The sequence below is a fragment of the Ambystoma mexicanum genome, chromosome 9, assembly GCF_040938575.1.
Source record: "Ambystoma mexicanum isolate Mex_15411 chromosome 9, UKY_AmexF1_1, whole genome shotgun sequence".
NCBI classification, from domain to species: domain Eukaryota; kingdom Metazoa; phylum Chordata; class Amphibia; order Caudata; family Ambystomatidae; genus Ambystoma; species Ambystoma mexicanum.
This window is the reverse complement of record NC_090931.1, coordinates 688,616,702-688,636,969: the sequence shown is the minus strand read 5'-3', so window position 1 is coordinate 688,636,969 and position 20,268 is coordinate 688,616,702. Positions and strand designations below refer to the sequence as shown.

The 20,268-nt window shown below is 47.9% G+C and overlaps 1 protein-coding gene across 3 annotated transcripts in view; it reads right to left on the bottom strand.

The window, feature by feature from the left end:
• PARD3B (par-3 family cell polarity regulator beta) overlaps positions 1–20,268 on the bottom strand; it is a 2,582,324-nt gene that overhangs the window by 1,346,917 nt on the left and 1,215,139 nt on the right. For 2 of the 3 annotated variants that reach the window (XM_069615556.1, XM_069615558.1), the window contains exon 11: positions 12,615–12,803. In XM_069615556.1, coding sequence (XP_069471657.1) covers positions 12,615–12,803 — 189 coding nt within the window. The remainder of the gene's footprint in view (positions 1–12,614; positions 12,804–20,268) is intronic. The other variant, XM_069615557.1, reaches the window with a different exon arrangement.

Here is a 20,268-nt window from a genome sequence, read left to right as displayed (position 1 = left end):
AGGAGGGCATCGAGCACTTGGTTGAGTATCTGGGAAAATATGGGCTGTGAAATGCCATGCATGTGCCCCACTGTATGCTGGTAGGTCCCTGTGGCAAGGAAGTGGAGCACAGACACTACCTTTAGTAGAGGGGGGATGGCAGTGCTGATTTCTATTAGGCTCACTATGTCGTTATGTATCAGGGCCACTATGGTGGTTATCGTGTCCCGGTCAAGCCGGTACAGGGTGTGTATCTGCTCTGGTGTGAGGTTGAAGGGGGTGGGTCTGATGCGTGGAATTGGGGGCTGCCGGCGTGGTAATGGTGGCTGCACCGGTAGGGCATGCTGGGCCTGTCTCTGCCTCCTTCTCCTCCTGTGTATCCTCTGTGGTGGGGGCTGTGGTTGCTGTTGTTGATGTTGATGTTGTCATTGTTGCTGCTTTGCAAGCAGGGCCTCCAGCTCCATGAATGCTGCGAGAATTGGTATCATCTTGGTGTGGGAGGGGGTGTGGTGTGTGGGTGTGCTCCTTTTGTGCTGTGCCTGACTCTATGGACTCCACCTGTGCTGATTGGGTGCACCTGTTCCTCTTTCTGGCACTGTTCAGGGTTGTTAACACCTTCTCTGCGATGCCGGTAATTACGCCATGGTGTTAAGGTACTTTGCGCAGTTGTGGAGGCTGTTTTTACCGTGTCCGCTTTACTTGGGATCAGCACTGGTTTACGCCTTAGCGTTATTTCCGACGTGGTGTCTCGGGCGCGCGACACTGGTCCGCTATTTACGCCGTCGTACTTTACGGCGGCGGTAATTACGGTGTGAAGGGTCGGAATAGTCCACGGCGGAAAAAGGATGGCGGTATTTACTTTACCGCCATCGTTTTTCCATTAGCGCCGGACTCGGAATGAGGCCCAATATATCTACACTCCAGGGCACTGTGTCCACTCTGGTCTCAGATATGAAGGCGGTCAAGGCCAAATGCGATGACCTCGAATCTAGGTCGCGTAGAAACAACATACGCATCGTTGGTGTCCCTGAAAATGCGCTGAAGGGTCGACTGGAATTGGCGGTCGAGGATCTCTTGAAGGACCTATTGGGCAATCCAGACATGTCTCCCTTCTTCACCATTGAGAGGGCCCATAGGGCACTGTCACCGCGGCCTAAACCTGGTGACTTTCCGAGGCCCATCATTGCCAAGGTTTTGAGCTTTAAAGACCGCGACCAAATTCTCCGCCTCGCACGGGAAAGAGGCGAGTTACGAATGGACTCGCAGGTGATCAGGATTTTCCCCGACTTTTCCACCGGAGTTCAGCAGGAACGTCGCCAGTTCCTTGGAGTGAAGAAACTCCTTAGGGAGAGGAACATCCCCTACGCCATACTCTTCCCTGCACGTTTGAAGTTCACGTTCAACAACAAACTATACTTTTTCACAGTGCCATCTGAGGCGGTTAAATTCATCGAGGCACATGTTCCTCTCCACCCTCCTGCTGATGACTCTATGAATAATGAGTGAATTCTATGCTTGCTCTGCGCTGCCTTGATACTATGCTTATATGTAGATCGAGTCCTACCACTCTTTGTTCACATCCATGAGCGACCACACCTCTGCATTCACCTGGATACAATGCTCTCCTACGCAGGTTTAATTTCCGCTCTGTATACCCGCTCGCCGGGGAGCAACCGTCATCCCGTCCAGTTTATTCTCCCAAACTTACTTCTGTTGTTCTATGACATGCAGAGCTCCCTTGTTCTGGCTGCAACCCTTTGCCCCCTATTCACGAACACTGGGACATGTTTTCTCTCATTGTTTCGCTTGTGTTGGGTTGCTGGATCCCTGTGGTACGAGTGTTGCTGCCCGCGCCCCATTGGGTAGGACTGGGGTATTCACGATATGTCCGCTAACAATGTTTGTTTTGTAACGGAACCAGCTGGTTCCTAGCGTGCTTCTGCACGGCAAAGGCGCACCCCACTGCGATTGCACTATTCTTGGATATGCCCTTGTTGTGGGTCAGCCCCTGTTGGGCTTTTGTGCAGTCTGGGCCACGTTGGGGCCGGCCCTGCTCTGCACAGTTGAGGGTGGGTGATGTTCACACTGCTGAGTTTGGGTTAGTGGTGAGGGTGGCGGGTGGGAATGGGGTGTTTGGGAAAAATGGCATGCAAGGTCTCACAGCGCGCACGTTGGCAAAACATGAGCGCACTCCCGACTTCAACCCCGGGAATGCGCACTACTGCTGGATCTGGGATGTTCATTGATGCGAGTATACGGAGATTAGGTATTTGCCACTGATATGTCTACCGTCATAATGTCCTGGAACATCCGCGGATTAAGCAATCACACTAAGGCCCGTAAGATCATGGCCTTTGCTAATAGGCATGGCTGCAAGGTACTACTCCTAAAGGAGACACACTCCAATGCCCACATTCCGGGCACCATGGCCCCGTCGTGGGGTCCTGCTAGATTCTTTACTTCCTACTTCTCCCAATCCAGGGGAGTCCTCACAAAGATCCACAAATCGATTAAATTCATTCTCCACAAAAGCTATATATGTCCTGAGGGTCGTTATGTTATACTGCACTGCACGATGGTGAATAAAGAATACCTACTTGTTAACACGTACTGCCCCAACGTTGACTCTCCTGAGTTCTTCTATGCGGTAATTGCTATACTGTTGGGATATGTAGGAATCCAGATTATATGGGGGGGGACCTGAACCTCATTCTTGACACTGTCCTGGACAGGACCGGCACGTCCTCTCGAGCCCTAACCAGCGCCGCACACAGACTACGTGGCCATATGCAGACGCTCAATGTTTGCGACGTCTGGAGGACACTACACCCCTTGTGCCGGGAGTATACTTATTACTCGTCTGTGCACGACAGCTCGTCTCGTATAGACCTGTTCTTCGTGTCAAATGAAACCATGGGCTGGGTGGAGGGGTCCTGGATCCTCCCCCGCACTCTGTCCGACCACGCTCAAATTACACTATCTGTGAAGCTGGGTATAACCATCCCGACACTCAGCACCTGGCGATTCAAATCTGAGGCCCTCAGGGATATTGTTTTTAGGGCCGATATCCTTGCAGATTGCAGACATTGTATCCTTCTTTGACCACAACTCTCTTCAAGACACATCAGCTGCAGTCAAATGGGAGGCCTTTAAGGTATATATCAGGGGGATGTCCATCTCACGAGAGGCTGGGGTACTGAAAGCTATCCGAGCTGGCCTCGGTCGTTCTGAAGCCAAATTGAAGCAGTTGGAGCAGCAATGCTCCACTGGCGCCGATCCCGCCATACTTGTCAAAATTAGCAAGGAACTGCAGGCGTACAATGCGCTCGCTACCAACGAAGTCCAGTACTTTAGCCGCCCACAGGCCACCAGGAAATATGGCGAGGGTGACAGACCGGGGAAGACATTGGCAAACGTGGTGAGAGGGGAATTTGGCCGAGCTCAGATCACTTCCATCAAAGATGTATCTGGCAACGTACAATGGGCTGACCAACAGATCTTGGAGGTATTTACTGAGTTCTACAGGTCCCTCTACTCCCAACCTGCTGAACATTCCGAACGACACATGCGCGAGCTGCTTGCTCAGATCCCTACCACCGAAATATCCCCTGCTGCCCGCGACCAGCTGGACTCCCCGGTAACACTGGATGAGATAGTGACGGCCATCTCGAACCTGCCCAAAGGCAAGGCGCCGGGGCCTGATGGCCTTACGGCTGAGTTTTATCAAGAACACGTGGCCATACTGGCTCCCAAATTACTCGAGGTCTGGGATGAAGCACTCCGCTTCTCCATCCTTCCCCCGTCCATGCGTGAAGCTGTCATCACGGTACTGCTCAAACCTGGCAAGCCGAACGACGAGTGTGGGTCCTATAGGCCTCTTTCCCTCATGAACCTAGAAACGAAAATCATTGCTAAGAACATAGCTAACCGCTTTCTCCCCATTATGCCATATCTGGTCCATGAGGATCAAGCGGGCTTCGTCCCCGGCAGGTCCACCTCCCATAATATAAGGAGATTGTTCAATGTTATGTCCCGTATAAATCAAGACACCCAGGCCGTGGCGGTCACTCTGGACGCTCAGAAGGCCTTTGACATGGTCTCTTGGAACTACATGTGGCTGGTGCTGGAGACGATGGGCGTTGGCCCAAACATGATCGGGTTCATTAAACTACTATACGCCTCCCCTGTGACTCGGGTCAGGGCTAATTCATTGACATCTGACCGTTTCACACTCTTCAGGGGTACCCGGCAGGGCTGCCCCTTCTCCCCGATCCTCTTCGCCCTCGCAATTGAGCCGATGGCGGATTATGTCCGTGCTCATCATGCCCGCAAGGGAATACGGTTGAAGGATGACCCCCAAAATCATATCTTTATATGCGGATGACGTGCTATTATACATTAGAGAGCCCACGACCCACATTGACCCCATACTGAGGGACATCACCCGCATCGGCACCTACTCTGGCTTCACGATCAATTATTCAAAGTCAGATATCTTCCCGCTCACTAAATCTACCCAACAACCCACCACTGAGTACCCCCTTCGTTGGTCCCCGAACGGTGTCAGATACCTGGGTGTGCAGATATCCTTAATTAAATCCACTTTGCTAGCCGACAATTATTCTACCGTGGCACAAACGGTTGAGGCCAAGATGTCAAGATGGCGCTCGCTCCCATTATCCATGGCTGGTCGGCTCTCTCTCATTAAAATGATCCTGCTCCCCAAGCTTCTTTACACTTTCAGCAATGTTCCCGTATGGCCTGGGAAGGGTTACTTTGCTAAACTGCATACACTATGCGCACAGTTCCTATGGCACTCCGGTGCAGTGCGTAAGAAGTGGACCGACATGGCGCTCCCTTATAAACGAGGGGGGCTCACTGCTCCGGATCTGCTACTCTACTGGACTGCGGCCCAGGCTCAACATGCCACTCACTGGTACCCAGGATCCCCAACGCGTCCGCATGTCAAGTTAGAGCGACTTGCGGCCGCTGGCAGCAACATGATGTCCCTTATACTACATCGTCATTATACACCAGACTCACCTATTGACCCCGTCGGTGCGACCATTTATGCTTGGAAACGCTTGCTGTATCCGACGGCCGAATCCCTCCCTTACTATAAATGGCTCCCGGTGTGGCGCCTGCCTGGCCTGGAACCCACACACGATAATGCCTTAGCCCAGCACTGGGGAACTCTGGGGTATCAAGCACTGTCTGACTTCTACCCAGAAGGTAGGTTCATTGACCCCCAAACATGGAAACAAGGGAACGCCAGATCTGCCTTGGAGACCCTCCAATACTATAGACTACGGGCAGCGTTCCGTACTACATGGCCCTCATTTCCTGATGAGCCCCCCGATAACCCGGTGATCGCATACATTGCCAACTCAGGCGGCGCCCGCGGTGTCGTCTCTTCACTATATAAGATCCTTCAGGAGTCCATCACAGTCCCAGTGCTTAGGGCGCGCGACGATTGGGCGAATGAATTGGGCCTGGAGTTGTCTGATGGTGCCTGGGGCGCAATGTGCCTACACACAAAAAAAGTCTCCCTTAATTTCCGTCACCGCGCCATGCAGTACAAACTTCTCAATAGGCTCTACTATACTCCACACAGGACCTCGACATTCACCTGCACAGCGGCGGCCCTGTGTCCTCGCTGTGGAGCTGAGGAAGCTGATCACCTGCATATGTTTTTGACCTGCAGGGAGCTATCTGGGTTTTGGGAATGCATCTTGAAAACACTCTCTGACATAACTGAAACTGTGGTTGATCCTGACCCCCTGTCGGTTCTGTTCGGGGTCTGGAAAACCGATGAAACCAGACGCCTAGCTAAATTCCTACATATAAACTGTATGATTGCCAAAAAGTGTATACTCCAGAGCTGGAAAAGCCCCGCTCCCCCGGTCTTTTAGAAATGGTTGCGCTTACTCACCTGGTCACGCAATTGCGAGGAAGAATACTTGTCTATGCTCCCCGCCCAGTCTCGCCCCAGGAGCATTTGGGCTGAATTTAACGCTTACCTTAGCATCCAAAGCGAGGGCACTCCCGAATCTGGTCTGTCCCTTGCCCCGCCGGGCTCTGATCCCACTGCATTAGGCCCTCATTTTTTTGTCTTTTTGTGCTCCTTTTCAGGTACTGTTCAGTTGTCAATGCTGTGATTGCTGTATCCTTTTTGGTGTGCTGCTCTATGATGTAACTGCTATGTATGTGTTGCCTTATGTGTGCCTTGTGTAACTCTGCCGTCCAAAAATAAAAGTTTTAAAAAAAAATGCGTGTCCAATAATCATGAGGATCCAAATATTGACCAAGGTACTAGACAAGAGAAGAAAGGGAAATATACAGAAAGGAAGTGAAAAAGAAATGTAGCAAGGATGTGGGAAGACACCAAAAGACAGTATGCTAAAACAAAGGTGGACAGGAAAATTCCTGTCCTAACATTATATTAAAGACACCTCATTGCACTGAACGTTACTTATGCAGCTCACGTTTTAAATCATCACTTTGGTGAACACAATTTAAATCTGAAAATAAATTCAAAAAGGTTTTTATCCCGGGAATAGCTTCTTTTTCCGGAATTGGATTTGCCACAATTCACATACTTCCCTTCTCTGAAACGAGTGATTCCAGACAGAACATTCACTGCCCTTTCATACCAAGGAGGGGTGTTAGTACCAAGTTGACACATTGCATTACAAAGATGTGTTGGCATCTTGGCTTTATTGTCACTTCCTACACCAAGGCCTTCCCTGGGGCCTGCTAATTAACAATCTTCAGTATTCACCGGCACCAGCAAGGTTTGACAATGGAGATGCAAATCCACAGGGCCTTGAAATTCTAATCAGGTTGCCACAGCCAAAGGCTTTTGATGTACCCACGGCTGTCAGGTGTCAGCTACACATTGGCGGTGCTGGTAAATTGTGTCCTCCATGAGTACATAACTATTGCTTTGCTGTGCGACGAACATGGAATATATGTGCAGAAATGGCCCCGCATATTTTCGTAGGTTGATCTCTCATCATACAATCTTTTAAACAAAAAAAAAGCACAGACAAATGCACTCTGCCTGTGCAGATGGTCTAATCCCTCACAGTTGCAGTCCCCTCTTCCCGGACAACAGCACTAGGGGCAAAATGGAAATAAACACACAAAAAAGAAAGAAAATAAATGGATGTCTGGGTTCCGGAAGTGCATCCGGGCAGCATTAATTTTATTTCCTTTATATGCATTTATTTCCATTTTGTCCACACCCCTGCAGCCCCCCCTCTTCCCGGACTGCAGTGGTGCGGGCTAAAATGGAAATAAACCCGTTAAAGGAAAAAAGAAATGGCGCCCGGTTGTTGGTGACTCTGTGTTCTGCACCCAGCCTATCCTGTTGTGTAGGGGTGGGACAGGGAGTCCGTGGCTCACTGTTGTGTGGGTGGACCCAGCACACAGCAGAGGCTGCATTTGTTGCTTTCCTGTGCATTTGGTGGGGTTGGCAGCCACGGTGAGGGCCGTGGCCTCTGGGGGGTCACGTCCCTAAATGAGGGTCGGGCTGGAACCCCCGTTTCAGCCCCAGCCGGCCTGTGTCTCGCCAGCCTCTAGTATGCGGATGCCATGAATCACTTTCCGCATATCTTACAACTGCGTTAAATTCACAAGTAGGCCTTAAGTCCTAGAATATTTGGAGAAGGTGCTGGATGGTCAGGAAGAAAATTATGAAAACATTTTCTTTAAAACATGGTTTTTATTCCAGCAGTATTTTAGCTCACGGTTGTCCAGCATCAAGGGACATAAGCGTCACAGTTAAAACATGCAAGGGGGCTGAAATGAGAGAGCGCTCTCTGGCGCCACTACCAGTGAGCGGGCAGAAGACATCAGATTGGCCCTACAAACTTTACACTGGCCCTGTGCAGGGGGTGAGGGTGGGGTTAGTGGTACCAAAGTGATACTTACATGCCTAGACAACACACATCCTTGCACCACTTCTAGCACTGGCGTGTAACTTCCCTTAGAAATGCATGGTTTCCAACCTGCTCCAATTTTTCAAAGGCAATTTTCTTGTCTTGAAAGGGCGTCTGCTATAGACAGTGACCTTCAAGAGAGTGCAGGCACTGGGCAGAGTGCCCTGTGCCCATTTGTCAATTACCGGCATCACAGGTGCCCGCTCGACTCGGAAATAATGCTGAGCTAAACAGGTTTTCTAATTTACCACCCACCAAAATAGCTCTCGGCCGCGAGGTCTGCGAGCCGCAGCGTCCAGACGAACATTCGCGTCTAAAAAAAGGCTCCAAGAGGCCGATTCTGTGCTCTTGACACATCCCTTGCAAGAGCAAGAAGGAAATCAGGGCCGGAAACGATCAGTAAGAATTCATTTCAGGAAATGCTTCTGCCTATGCGGGAACCAATCGGTCTTGGAGCAGTTACAGCAAATTCCTCCCATGGCTTCCCTAGCCTCTTGGCTGTGAGAAGAAAACATGTATTCCTCTGCTGGGCAAAGAGTTCCGATGGGCGTATTCTCAAAACACTGCTCTAGGGATCACAAGCCCCATACAATGCGCCGCCCCTGGAGATCCCTCAACCGCGCTGCCAGGGTTTTTGAGAGTAGGTATGTGTTGGTCTCAGACAGTAAGACTATGGAGTTGGGTGAAAAGTAGACCCTAGCTTTCCCCGGCACATACCCTTGTTCCACCACAGCCCTGGTCTCGAGCCTTACAACAACATGTGCAGAGAACAGCAACAGCCTAGGGACTGCCCCGGAAGCCAAACAAGAGCGCTTGCACAAATGAGAGAGTTTGTGCATTCACCATTTGGAAAGATCAGGAGCGAATGCGAGAAGGTAAAATGTTTTGTGGTCGGCCGGAAACCATGATAAGGTCAAACACTGAGCTTGGTCTCTTGATCCTGCCGCCGGTCGCACCAATATCTTTAGATGCTATAAGCAAAGCAGTCTTTCTTTTCTGTCCCTGCTTGTACGTCATGATAGTCCCAGGTTTTCACATGTCATAGTAGGCACAGAAAAGAATGAATGTGTTGATGCCAGTCCATTGCAAGTGATTGGTTTCGCATCCGCCTCAATCGAAGCGGCCAAACTGCTGATCTTTTTGTGGCCAACAAACCCCGCCAGCGTCGTCCTAATGTGTCAAAGAAGGAGTATAGCCCTAGTAAAAGCACACTGTTATGACCGGTCAGAGTGAGGTGGCAACTACCCAATCTTGGTATATATGGCGAGTGTAAAGGACTGGGTCAATAACTCATTGTTGGAGAGACACCCAAAATGTGGCTGTGGTCTCCATACATCTGAGGGAAAGAGCTCACCACTCTCCAGTAGATACAGAATACACAGTAAGAGCCCCCCCCCCCCGAGCCAAATACAGAGATTTGCCAGAGATTTGCCAGGGGGAACACAGTCTATTGTTCATTAAAACCAACTGCAAAGGCTCTTCAAGAGGTGGGGCATGTGTGCACGAGCACCTGCTTTTTAGGTTGCTTCTAAGCTGACAGGTAACCTTCAAAGGTTGGGCCTCAAGGCACTAGCAGGCTGCAACTGCTGGTGTTGTCGCAGGAATGTGTAGAAATCGATCCAAGTCAATTGTCATGTTCTAGAACATTGGGTGAGGTTAATTAACTCGCAGAGGCAAGAAGCGCCAGAACCCCAGCACAGTTCTGTTACAAAACGCTTTTTGGGAAGTCTAGCAGAGAGGTCTCTACTTCAAGGTGTCCCGAGAAGAGCAGTCCAAGACACAGGCTAGGGGTTCCCAGAGAGTATATTTATGTGCACACTGTGCCCCGCCTATCCGCCCGAAAGCAGTGTAGCATCCCATGTGGTCAGGTCCTACTTACCCTTATTCTGTGCTATGCAGAGAAACCCTTGAGTTCAGGTTGGCTCCCCCCTGCTGTGGTCAGTAGAGATGACCTGGAGTTCAGGTCAGGTTCCCCCCCAGCTTGGGGTACGTAGACACCCCAACGGCTCAAGTCAGACTCTCCCTAACTGAAGGTAGGCAGCGATGTCCTAGAGTTCAGGTCCAACTCACCCTATCTGCCGAGCTTGCTGTGAGCAGGGATACCACTGAATTCCTATTAGACTCACCGGAGCTCGCAGTATGCAGAGAAGCACCTCCTGTAAGTGTGAAGCAGTGGTTAAACATGCCATATTGTGGACTGTGGTTCTGAGAGAGGTAGCATTGTGCACTCCGGTACTCCAGCTGTCCAGACAGGAAGGGGTTTCTAGAATGGGGTGTCGTTGTGAAACCCTGATTTATTTTTGGCAGGAATCTTGGAGAAAAGCTTAATGTTGCATACCCTGATTGAAATAATGAGGCAGGTCGTTTCTGTGCATTGTATTTTGTTCAACACTGGCGGACTCCCCTATTTGCAGTCAACACTGGATGGCTTGGTCGTTCCTTGTGCCCAGGAACAAAGCAAAATTATAAAATTTCTGCTCAATCCTCTAGGAAACGGAGAGGGAGCGTTAAAGTGCAGAGCGCACATGGAAGGTAGGTACACACCCAGGCTGTCTGTAGTGTACTACTACCTGCCTGGGTACAGGCAGAAAAGACTAGGCCCCTGGATCCCTTCCTACAGGAAGTGCCAACTACCCGTATTCAATGGGTATATTACTATATGGACATGGAAGAATTGTAAATAGGCCTCTGTGGGTTGTGATCAGACCTGGCAGATGATGTGCGGGGGTCCATTTCAGCATGGTTGGAGGCCCCCCTCCCTTGCTTAAAGTGGAAAGCAGCCTGGGGCACCCCTAGGGGGCATACATTTTAATTGAGATAAAGATAAGGTTAATAGCCAGCAATTATCACAAGACGGCGAGCCAGCAGAGAGCTGAAACACTGAATGGCCACTGTATAGCAATGATTTCTTCTTTGTGAGAAAGTGCCGGACATGGAGGAACCAGTATTGAAAGGCAACGTGGTGATAACACTTCTGTTTCCCCCAATGGAATTGTCAGGCGGACGGACTCCAGCAAATGCAGCTTGTGAGGCTAGCACTGCAAAGTGCACACTGTAAACCCCAGAAAGCAAGTAATATATAAAGGAATATATTGCTGTGTTTCTATGCTGATGATTGTCAATATGGGGGCATTTGCTAGGACCCCTCCGAGGCTCGAGGCCCCTTTCATTTGAAAAGATTGAAAGGCGGTAACGCCATCCCTGGTTGTGATCTACATTTCTGATGGAAACAGCAAAGGCTCAGCCACTTAATAGCGAGACCAGAGGGCCCCAGTGCCGAGGGGGGCACATCACATTGGAGACGGCAACAAAGCATTATAGCAGGAAAACAAATACTACACAAAGTACAAAGCCAGTTGCTCTGTTCGCCAAACCCTAAATTGCAGTATTCTGGCCAGCAGTTTTCAAGCTGGTCAGGATTAGTGTTACTAGAGCAAATGAGCTGAGGGTGGGTGGCAAGTTTAGACCCCTTTTAGATAAGCAGTGAGTGTATACTGTAGCACATTTATTGAGGCTTAAAAAGGGCGACAGAAAAGTCTGAATAATTGGATGAGAGCTGTTTGCTGCATTTTACAGAGGTATGTCAGAAGGTTAAGACATTGAACGGAGGTCGGCGAACAAGAAACACAATCTCTATCCTGATTAATATCAGGTGATCCCATGTCACCAGGGACGCCTCATTGCAGCAAGGGCTGTGCTCTTCTTTTATCCAAGTATAGTCTATTCAATGGAAGTGACTGAGGATCAGAACTCCCAGAGTGAAATTAAACTCAGAAATGAAAGACCAGGGCTGGGGGATGGTGTACCTCGGTGATATGGAGGTCGTCTGTTAACCTGAGCCATGATTCAACTTGCTGTCACAGCTGTTTCGAGAAGTGATCGATGTCACTGAGGTTCTAGGATTCATATCTAAAGACACGTTTGTATTTGGGTTTATAAAGTGCAAACCTTGCTAGGAAGCAACAGGGCACTTACAAGTAAACTGTGGATAACGGAGATCAGCGGAAGGGGAGTTTACAGGTAATGATAGCTTGGCTATCCAACATGATACCTATATATATCCAATCGATACCAAGAAGTGGCAGGTCCTCAGGGACCCCTAGGTATTCCCCGAAGAACAGGGGCCTGAGTTCATTCCAGAATTGCATGATCATTAGGGAGATCTGGACTGCAACTGGGAGGGGGTGTTCCAGAAGCCTGTGGCAGAACAGGAGAAGGCCCATTTCCTGGTTTTCTCCTTGCATGCCAGTAGTGTTGCAAGTCTTGCATTGGTCTGGCTCCTGGAAGAGCGCATCTCCCCTGAGCCTACACTTTTTGTTACTAGGCAGGCTGGTGTTCTGGCAGTGGTTGCCTTATATGTGATGCAGACAGTGTTGAAGAGTATCCTGGCTGGGAGGGGTAGCAGGACAAACAAAAGGTGTGCATTATTCTAAATTCATAGTTCAAAGGCAGAGAGAGGTGCTGTTCTCCAAGTAGCCCAATCAGCAGTCCCAACCTGCCCTCACGGCCAAGGAGATGTTGTCTCTGCTGGGGAAGAAGGGGAAAGGTGCTGGCTCACTAGTCAGGCAAAGCAGATCTATAGTGCCAATCACTCGTACAATAAACCAGAGCGTCCAGCATCTTAGCATCACAACAGATTCAAAAGGGCATCACTTATCAGGGTATTTGAGCAGTACTTCAATTCCCACATACCTTGAAAGCAGCGCCTCCATGGATGATGGATTTGATGAAGATCCCCATATCTGCACCAGTGTCCCGCGATTTGTTCCCTTTCAAACTTATGCCAAGGCCAGCAGAGCCGGTGTCATTGAGAGGGACTTCAAATGTCAGTTGTGTTTTGCTCTCGACAGAGGGAACTGTGACCTCAGGCTCTCCTTTCTGCTTAAAGTCAATAAAAGAAAACATAACATGTTAAAATGGTGCATCTCTTTTCACTCAAACATTGCAATTAAAACAATGACAAAGTTAGAATATATGTGTACACAACTCCAATATAAATCTGTGTTGCATAATGGACAATAGGTGGTGAGGGCACTAGTCAATTAACCTACTCAGAATGCAGGCTGAATTCACTTGTATACGCCTGCTACTCTCAGAAGTCTGAGTGCTGCGCAGTCCTCACACTTAGCATCCTCAAAGACCCCATACTGCATATGGCTGCTGCTAAAGGCGAGATCAACTTGCAGAAATAAAAAGCAAGCGTAACTTCTTTCCTGTTGTGCTTTTGCCAGATAGTCCCTTTTCACTGTTGATTAAAATCACAATCAGCACTGAAAATACACTTAATGTGCCAGAAGCACAGTTTTCTTTCTTTCTGTTTTAAATGCAATCTCTCCTTTAGCAGCCGCGTCTGCACAACGCAGAAGCTTGGCTTTATTAATAGCAGGAGCGAGCCGGCCCTGCCAGTAGCGACACCGCCATAAGCACTAAGGGGCCCTTACTTTGTTTGGGCCCTTAACTTTGGCAGTGGGATCTTTCTGAAAGAAACACCATGGGCAATATCCACTAAGGAGTTCTGTTGCCATGTAATTTGTAAAGGTCATAAAAATTCCATTATGGCATCATGGATCCATAATAGATGTGATGTATATGTCGAGTAATTTCTTTTTTAAAAATACATGTACAAAAAATGCCATCAAATTGTCGACGAGCATAATTCAAGGGAAAAGGACATTTCCATAGACCATAGTGTTAGAAACCTTGAATGGTGTGCATATCCATCCATCCATAATTGGCAGCTTACTATCAGATTCCTAATTTCATTATTCAGCAGAGTGGGCAGGGAGCAGCTCTGGGCTCACAAGTGGCATACACACCTGAGCAATGCTCTTGCTGGTGAAAAGAAAGCTGGACTTCTGCACCTGCCTGCAACCCCACAGCTACCCCCTCTGCGCATCTGTTGCAATGAAAGAAACGTGCCTCTGTCCAGCTTTTTTTGTTGTAATTTTCATTTTTTAGCAATGCATGCATTTTATAACACATTACAGATACAATATACAATGAACATATCTAAATAAGCCCTCTCCCTCCCCCAATAAAAGAAACTGCATAACAGAGCTAGTACATGCATAGGAATCTACCCGATGCCTTGTATTAAAAAAAATAAAAAATTCTTCCGACGATAAATCAATCTTGCCATGTCAGCCAATTTTAACATTTCATCCATCCAAACATTCACTTCTGGAGATAGTCTCGATCTCCAGCCTCTTAATATTATTTTTTTAGCCACTCAGGCTCCTCTAAATAGCCATTTTCTTTGTCAAGTGCATAGAGTTTATTAATTTTGCATTTTTAAAGCGCTCACACAGCCCGGGGACATCGAGGTGCTGTCACATGAATATGTCTCTTAGTTGCGCATTTATAACGCGCTGTATCTGGAGGTTTCGAAGCACGAACCTGGGGATCGAACCTGTGTTGTGCCGTGTCGTCTTGTTTCCAAGGCGATCACAGATAATTCAGTAATTCGTCATCACCAAGAATTTATGTATTCAAATCGTATTCCAAGGTCTGCCCCAACACATTGTTAAAAATGATGCAGTATCTTTGCCAGAAATCTCTCACTCTCACACACTTCCAAAGCATGTGTTCTAAGGTGCCCACTCTGTGAGCACATCCTCAACAGTCACTCGTATCAGAGCGACCCCTCTTATGTAATCTCTCAGGCGTCCAATACACTCTTATTCAGGATCTTAATCTGACGCGATCTCGGCAAACATTTCTACAGACAGCCTCCCATCGTTCCAGAGTCATCTCACGTGTCATTCTTCTTGTCCAATCTTCCATTAGAGATCTATTGTCCATTGATCTGGACACAATCAGTTTACTCATATTTCTTTTACTATCCGGCCTTTCAAAGGCTTGTACATGTAGCAGGCAGTGGCAGAGGTTACCTGTTTAGTTGAAAAAGCCTGTTTCGAATCTGCACAACAAGCTTGATCCAAACCTGGGAATTTCAGACTGCACGGGGAATCCCAGTCCAAATTCCAGCCTGTAGCATTTCAATGCAGGCAACAGGCTGCAGAGACTGGCTCTTTTGTTAAATGACAACAGGGGTGCAGAGTGGAAACGACTAGGGTGGCTGGTACAGTCTTTTCAGCTGTAGCAAGTCGCTTTCTTTGATTAAGGAAATACCGGCTGTGGCTGCCCACTCCTAAAACCCATTCCCTCTCTTTATGTGGCTTAAGAAGTAAAGGCAGAAATGCTCTTCAAGGACTTTATAAAGAAAACAGAACGGGGCAGTGTAAGGTCTGTATGAATATATATTTTTTGTACACTACTTCTGTAGAAGATAAAAAGCCGTATTCAGATATACTACACATTGTGACAATACTTTCAATGTTCCCTGATTATTTATATGAACAACCAAACATATCAATGAAATGTGGATGAAATTATCATTGTTTGACATTGGTCACACTTTGCAAATATTGTTAAATAAAAATAAAAAAAAGGACTTGGTCTACCGGAATTCAAAGTAATTAGACGCATTCCCGAAGAAATCATGAGGCATGACAAGTATGCAGGCAGTTGGTAGAATCACTGGAGAAGATGAAATCTCGTGTCCAATTTCATTCAAAAAGGAAACGCTCCTTACAACAGCTAGAAAACTACCCATGCCCCTCTAAATGGATACTGACTAGTTACACCGAGTTTAGTTACACACACAACAAGAATTGGAAATGTCAACAGTTTGTTTGGGCTTTTGTCTAGGCATGGGAAAGGCACTTACCAGGCACTGTCAGAGTGGCATTAACTTGCCATTAATGGTAGCAGCTGCAAAAGGGTGCAAGTACCTGGGCATCTAATAGCAGTGCCTGGCACATGCTTGATACTTCTACACAAGCCAAAACTGTTGGCTTTGCCAATGCTTATTTTTAACAGGACTTCAGTGAAGACCACCCATAGTGCTTAGCTGAAGGCGGACCTAGTTAAGGCATTTTTATTACACCAGTACCATGTTTACAACTTCATTTAAGTTATTAACTCTCAAACTTTGAGAAAACCATGGCAGGTACTTGAGTGCAAAGCTTGATGGTAAGGCTTGAGTAAAGCAGCAATTGTTTTTGCTAATCAACAGCACAAAAGTGTCCATGAATTTCTATGTGACAAATAAAAACAGGTGTGTCTGAACAGCTATTGCAGCTTTGGCAGCACTTAACCGGGCGTGTTTCATATTTAGAATACAATCGAGACAATGATCTACATTCACAGAAGGTGGGACATTTTTCTTCCGATAAAATCATTATTGACTCAGAACTTCACAGTCACCTTAAGAGGCGGCCACAGAAGATTACAATGGTTCAACAATTGGAATCCTGGTCCTGATCCTAAATGGAGCAGTAGCTAGTGTATAGATTTCCTAGCACAGGTAACATGCATGTCACCGTGACACAGTATGAGTAGGGTTCTCCACTGGATAACGCATAACCTCAAGGCATGTCAAGGATTCCAGCCAACCATGTACTCCAAAGCATAGTGCCTGGCCCTTCATGTCACCGTTAAATATCAGAATTTATCCACACACTGTATCATTGTTGTGGCCCATGTCTGGATCAACTCCACATCTCAGAAGGCACACTGATAATTTTCAGAAATCTATAACTTATGCCAAGAGTGTTCTCCTTTCATTATAGGTTTCGGTTCATAGCAGTGTGCTGAATCGCGCTCCTTCATTTTCAAAGGTTATGGATACCATGACAGCCGTAAAACAATCCTGGCCCATTTTTTTACCTGATTGATAATTATTGATCCGGCTTTCACTGCTATGTATTTCTTCCTTTAGTTTATAGGTCCGAATTAGCACCAGAGGCAGGAGAAGCAACCAGTCAGGTGGCTTCCAGCACAGCCTTTGTCTAAGGGTAGAAACCTGCCTTCAAGCATGCTCTGAACAGCTGCTGTACAAATGCTACTTCCACTTTTTTTCCCCATTAAAATAAAAAATAAGTATGAGGTACTTTCCTCTAGTGTCCTTCCTCTTCTCTTCCTCCTGGGCCACTGTAGTCCTTCTTTCCTCTTCATTAGAGTGGAGAGAGGACTACCAAGTCCCGGCAACAAAGAGGAAGGAAGACAAAAGAGGAGAGACGTGTTTTTTAAATTGTTGTTGTTAACATGAGTTCCCACAGATAGCTTTAGTAACCTGCTGGCGCTAATGACAATCGACACCTTGCTGTGGGATGTGCCAGATGGTAACAGTGCCATCAGCCTTGGTTGAGCACCCTTGCTATGCTCTGGCCTTTAAATTGGACGCCCAGCATAACCAACCAGCAATGCCTGCCAACAAGGTGTTTATCAACCAACTATGTATACAATGTATCAAGGAAACTGTTTTAGTAGACTTTGCCTTCCTTTGGCCCCTGATAACGGTAGCGTTGATGGCGTTGCATGGTAGCGTTGATGGCGTTCCATGGTATATTTCCCCAGCAGAAGTTATACAAATTTTACGCTCTCCTACCCTTTCCTGAATTCTGATGTTTGCCTCTGTAGGTTTTTATGATATGTTCTCGAAGTGCTCAGAGGAAGCCAACATTTGTGACATTGGCGCTATACAAAAATAAACTATAAGTAAACATCTGAGCTGCCCGTTTGGCAGACATCTACCTTGTAAGCAGGTCCAGATCAGGCGCTTGTGTGCCGAATGGTACAGGCGATGCGTTGCGTGAGCTGGACTTTGGAATGTAGACTGACTATGAGGGGGGGGGCGAAATAAAGTGGGCAAAATGCGCCCTATGTCCCATTGAGATGCATTTGTGAGACCACGGACATTCAACAGACATATTCAAGCAATGGGAAGAGGAGTCTGAAAACGACCAGTTGTTAATGCAAAGTCACTGATGTTTGGTGTCAAAGATGGCTTAAAGAAAACGTGAGTGCTCCGAGATGGTACAAGGATTCCCTACATATCTATCTATCTCTCTCTCTCTCTCTCTCTCTCTCTGTCTCTGTCTCTGTCTGTCTCTCTCTCTCTCTCAGCACCATCCGCCCTAAACAAAGTGTCCCTTCCACACACTCCAGGTTAGTGTGTACAGCAGATGCCACCCTACTGTTCAGGTGTGGAGCCCTACCAGCATTGTGCCTTCTCTACCTGAGCACCCGCAAGGACTTCCTAACTCTTCCTACAGAATCCAGTGGTTAGTGTTTTAAAGGGGGTTACTGGGACGCGCTGTACAGCCACTACGCACAATTTGGTCTTCTTCCTTTTACACCCACTTCCTCCTCGCCTTCGCTATAGCCTGATGTTTTTTTTCTCACTGCTCTTCTCAAACTCCTCCCACCTTAGCACGCCTACTTCCTTTTCCTTCCTCCACTTTCCCTTGGATAGCTCACGCCTTCCAAGCCTCACCTCCATCCTTCAATGCTATTTCCCCCTTCTCCACACTGTAACTATCTCCTCCTCACTACAATGCCATGCTCAAAACATCAGCTACCTCTCCCCACCCTCCCTTTCACTCACACAATCACTTCACATTCACTCTCTGCTCTCTCTCGCCTACCTACAGCAGTCACACTAAACCAACCAGTTGCCTGAGACCTTGAGACCCCCGGGATCCTGCAACGGGATCCACCTAGAACCCAAACAAAGAAAAAAACAGGTGGATCAGCTTTCTCCTGCTTAGACGTGAAACTATTGTAACTCCCTTCCCAGGGAAATAGGAACTATGGAAGACAATCCAAAATTCAGAAAACTTCTTAAAACAAGGCTCTTCAGCTCCGAACACAATGAAACCGACTGAACAGTGCTTCACACCTCGTAACCGGCCAAGTATTGAAAAGGGAAAAGTAGACCACTAATAATAGAGGAATGATGGATAGGACTAGGAAGAGAGCTTAACAGAGATGTCCCCTAACCCCGCTCCCTAAAGATGGACTACTCAGAAACAGGAGAAGCTGGTAGGCCTGACACGATTAGGCCAAGGAAGGAGGCTCAAGGGAAACCGGCAGAGGGTAAATCAGGGAAGGGCGACTCTCAGCCTAGGCGTACCGCCAGTGAGGACCAACAAGTGAACAGGAGCAATGCACCAGACCCTCCGCAATAGATAATAGACAACACCCGTAGAATACCAATGAAGACGACTAACTATTCCTTGCGGATTCCTCTTAGGCCAGTAAACACATCACCGGGCTGGAAATTGATCGTGTACTAAGAAATCGGACAGCTTAACGAATTCGGGAGAAGCTTAGGAGTCATGACCGCTAAGGTGACAATTAAGGTAAAACCCAGGAAGGGCTACTGAGGTGGGCGGGTGGGAGATCATGACTGCCACTGGTGACACAGTTAGATGAATTTCATGGGTAGAAAATGTGACACACTTGGACTGATATCAGGGTTAGGGAATCCGATACACTTAGGTGGATTTCAGGGATAGGAAATGTGATGCACTTGGATGGATTCTCAGGAAGGGGGGTGACACACTCAGATACATTTCTGGGGTGGGAGGTGTGGCACACTTGGGTGAATTTCAGTGATGGGAGATGTGATGCACTTGGATGAATTTTCTGGGTGAGGTGTGGCAGACTTGGATGGATTCCCAGAGTGGGAGATGTATTGCACTTGGATGGATTTCAGGGGAGGGAGGTGTGGAGCACTTGGATGGATTTCAGGGGTGGGAGGTGTGGAGCACTTGGATGGATTTCAGGGGTGGGAGGTGTGGAGCACTTGGATGGATTTCAGGGGGGGTGTGGAGCACTTGGATGGATTTCAGGGGTGGGAGGTGTGGAGCACTTGGATGGATTTCAGGGGTGGGAGGTGTGGAGCAATTGGATGGATTTCAGGGGTGGGAGGTGTGGAGCACTTGCATGGATTTCAGGGGTGGGAGGTGTGGAGCACTTGGATGGATTTCAGGGGTGGGAGGTGTGGAGCACTTGGATGGATTTCAGGGGTGGGAGGTGTGGAGCACTTGGATGGATTTCAGGGGTGGGAGGTGTGGAGCACTTGGATGGATTTCAGGGGTGGGAGGTGTGGAGCACTTGGATGGATTTCATGGGTGGGAGGTGTGGAGCACTTGGATGGATTTCAGGGGTGGGAGGTGTGGAGCACTTGGATGGATTTCAGGGGGGGAGGTGTGGAGCACTTGGATGGATTTCAGGGGTGGGAGGTGTGGAGCACTTGGATGGATTTCCAGGACTTTCACCAACAATCCATACTAATAAACACATTCTTCTGCATACACCGCTCAGACTCTGGGCTTAACACAACCAGAGCTCCTCAGCACCGCAATCTGCACATACTTCACAACACCACAACAATAAAACAAGCCACACAAACTCGCAAAACAGCACATGGCGGCCAACTTCCGAAAATCACATTTATGCTCAGTGAACAGTGTTTCCAAACTGAAGTTGCCAAAAG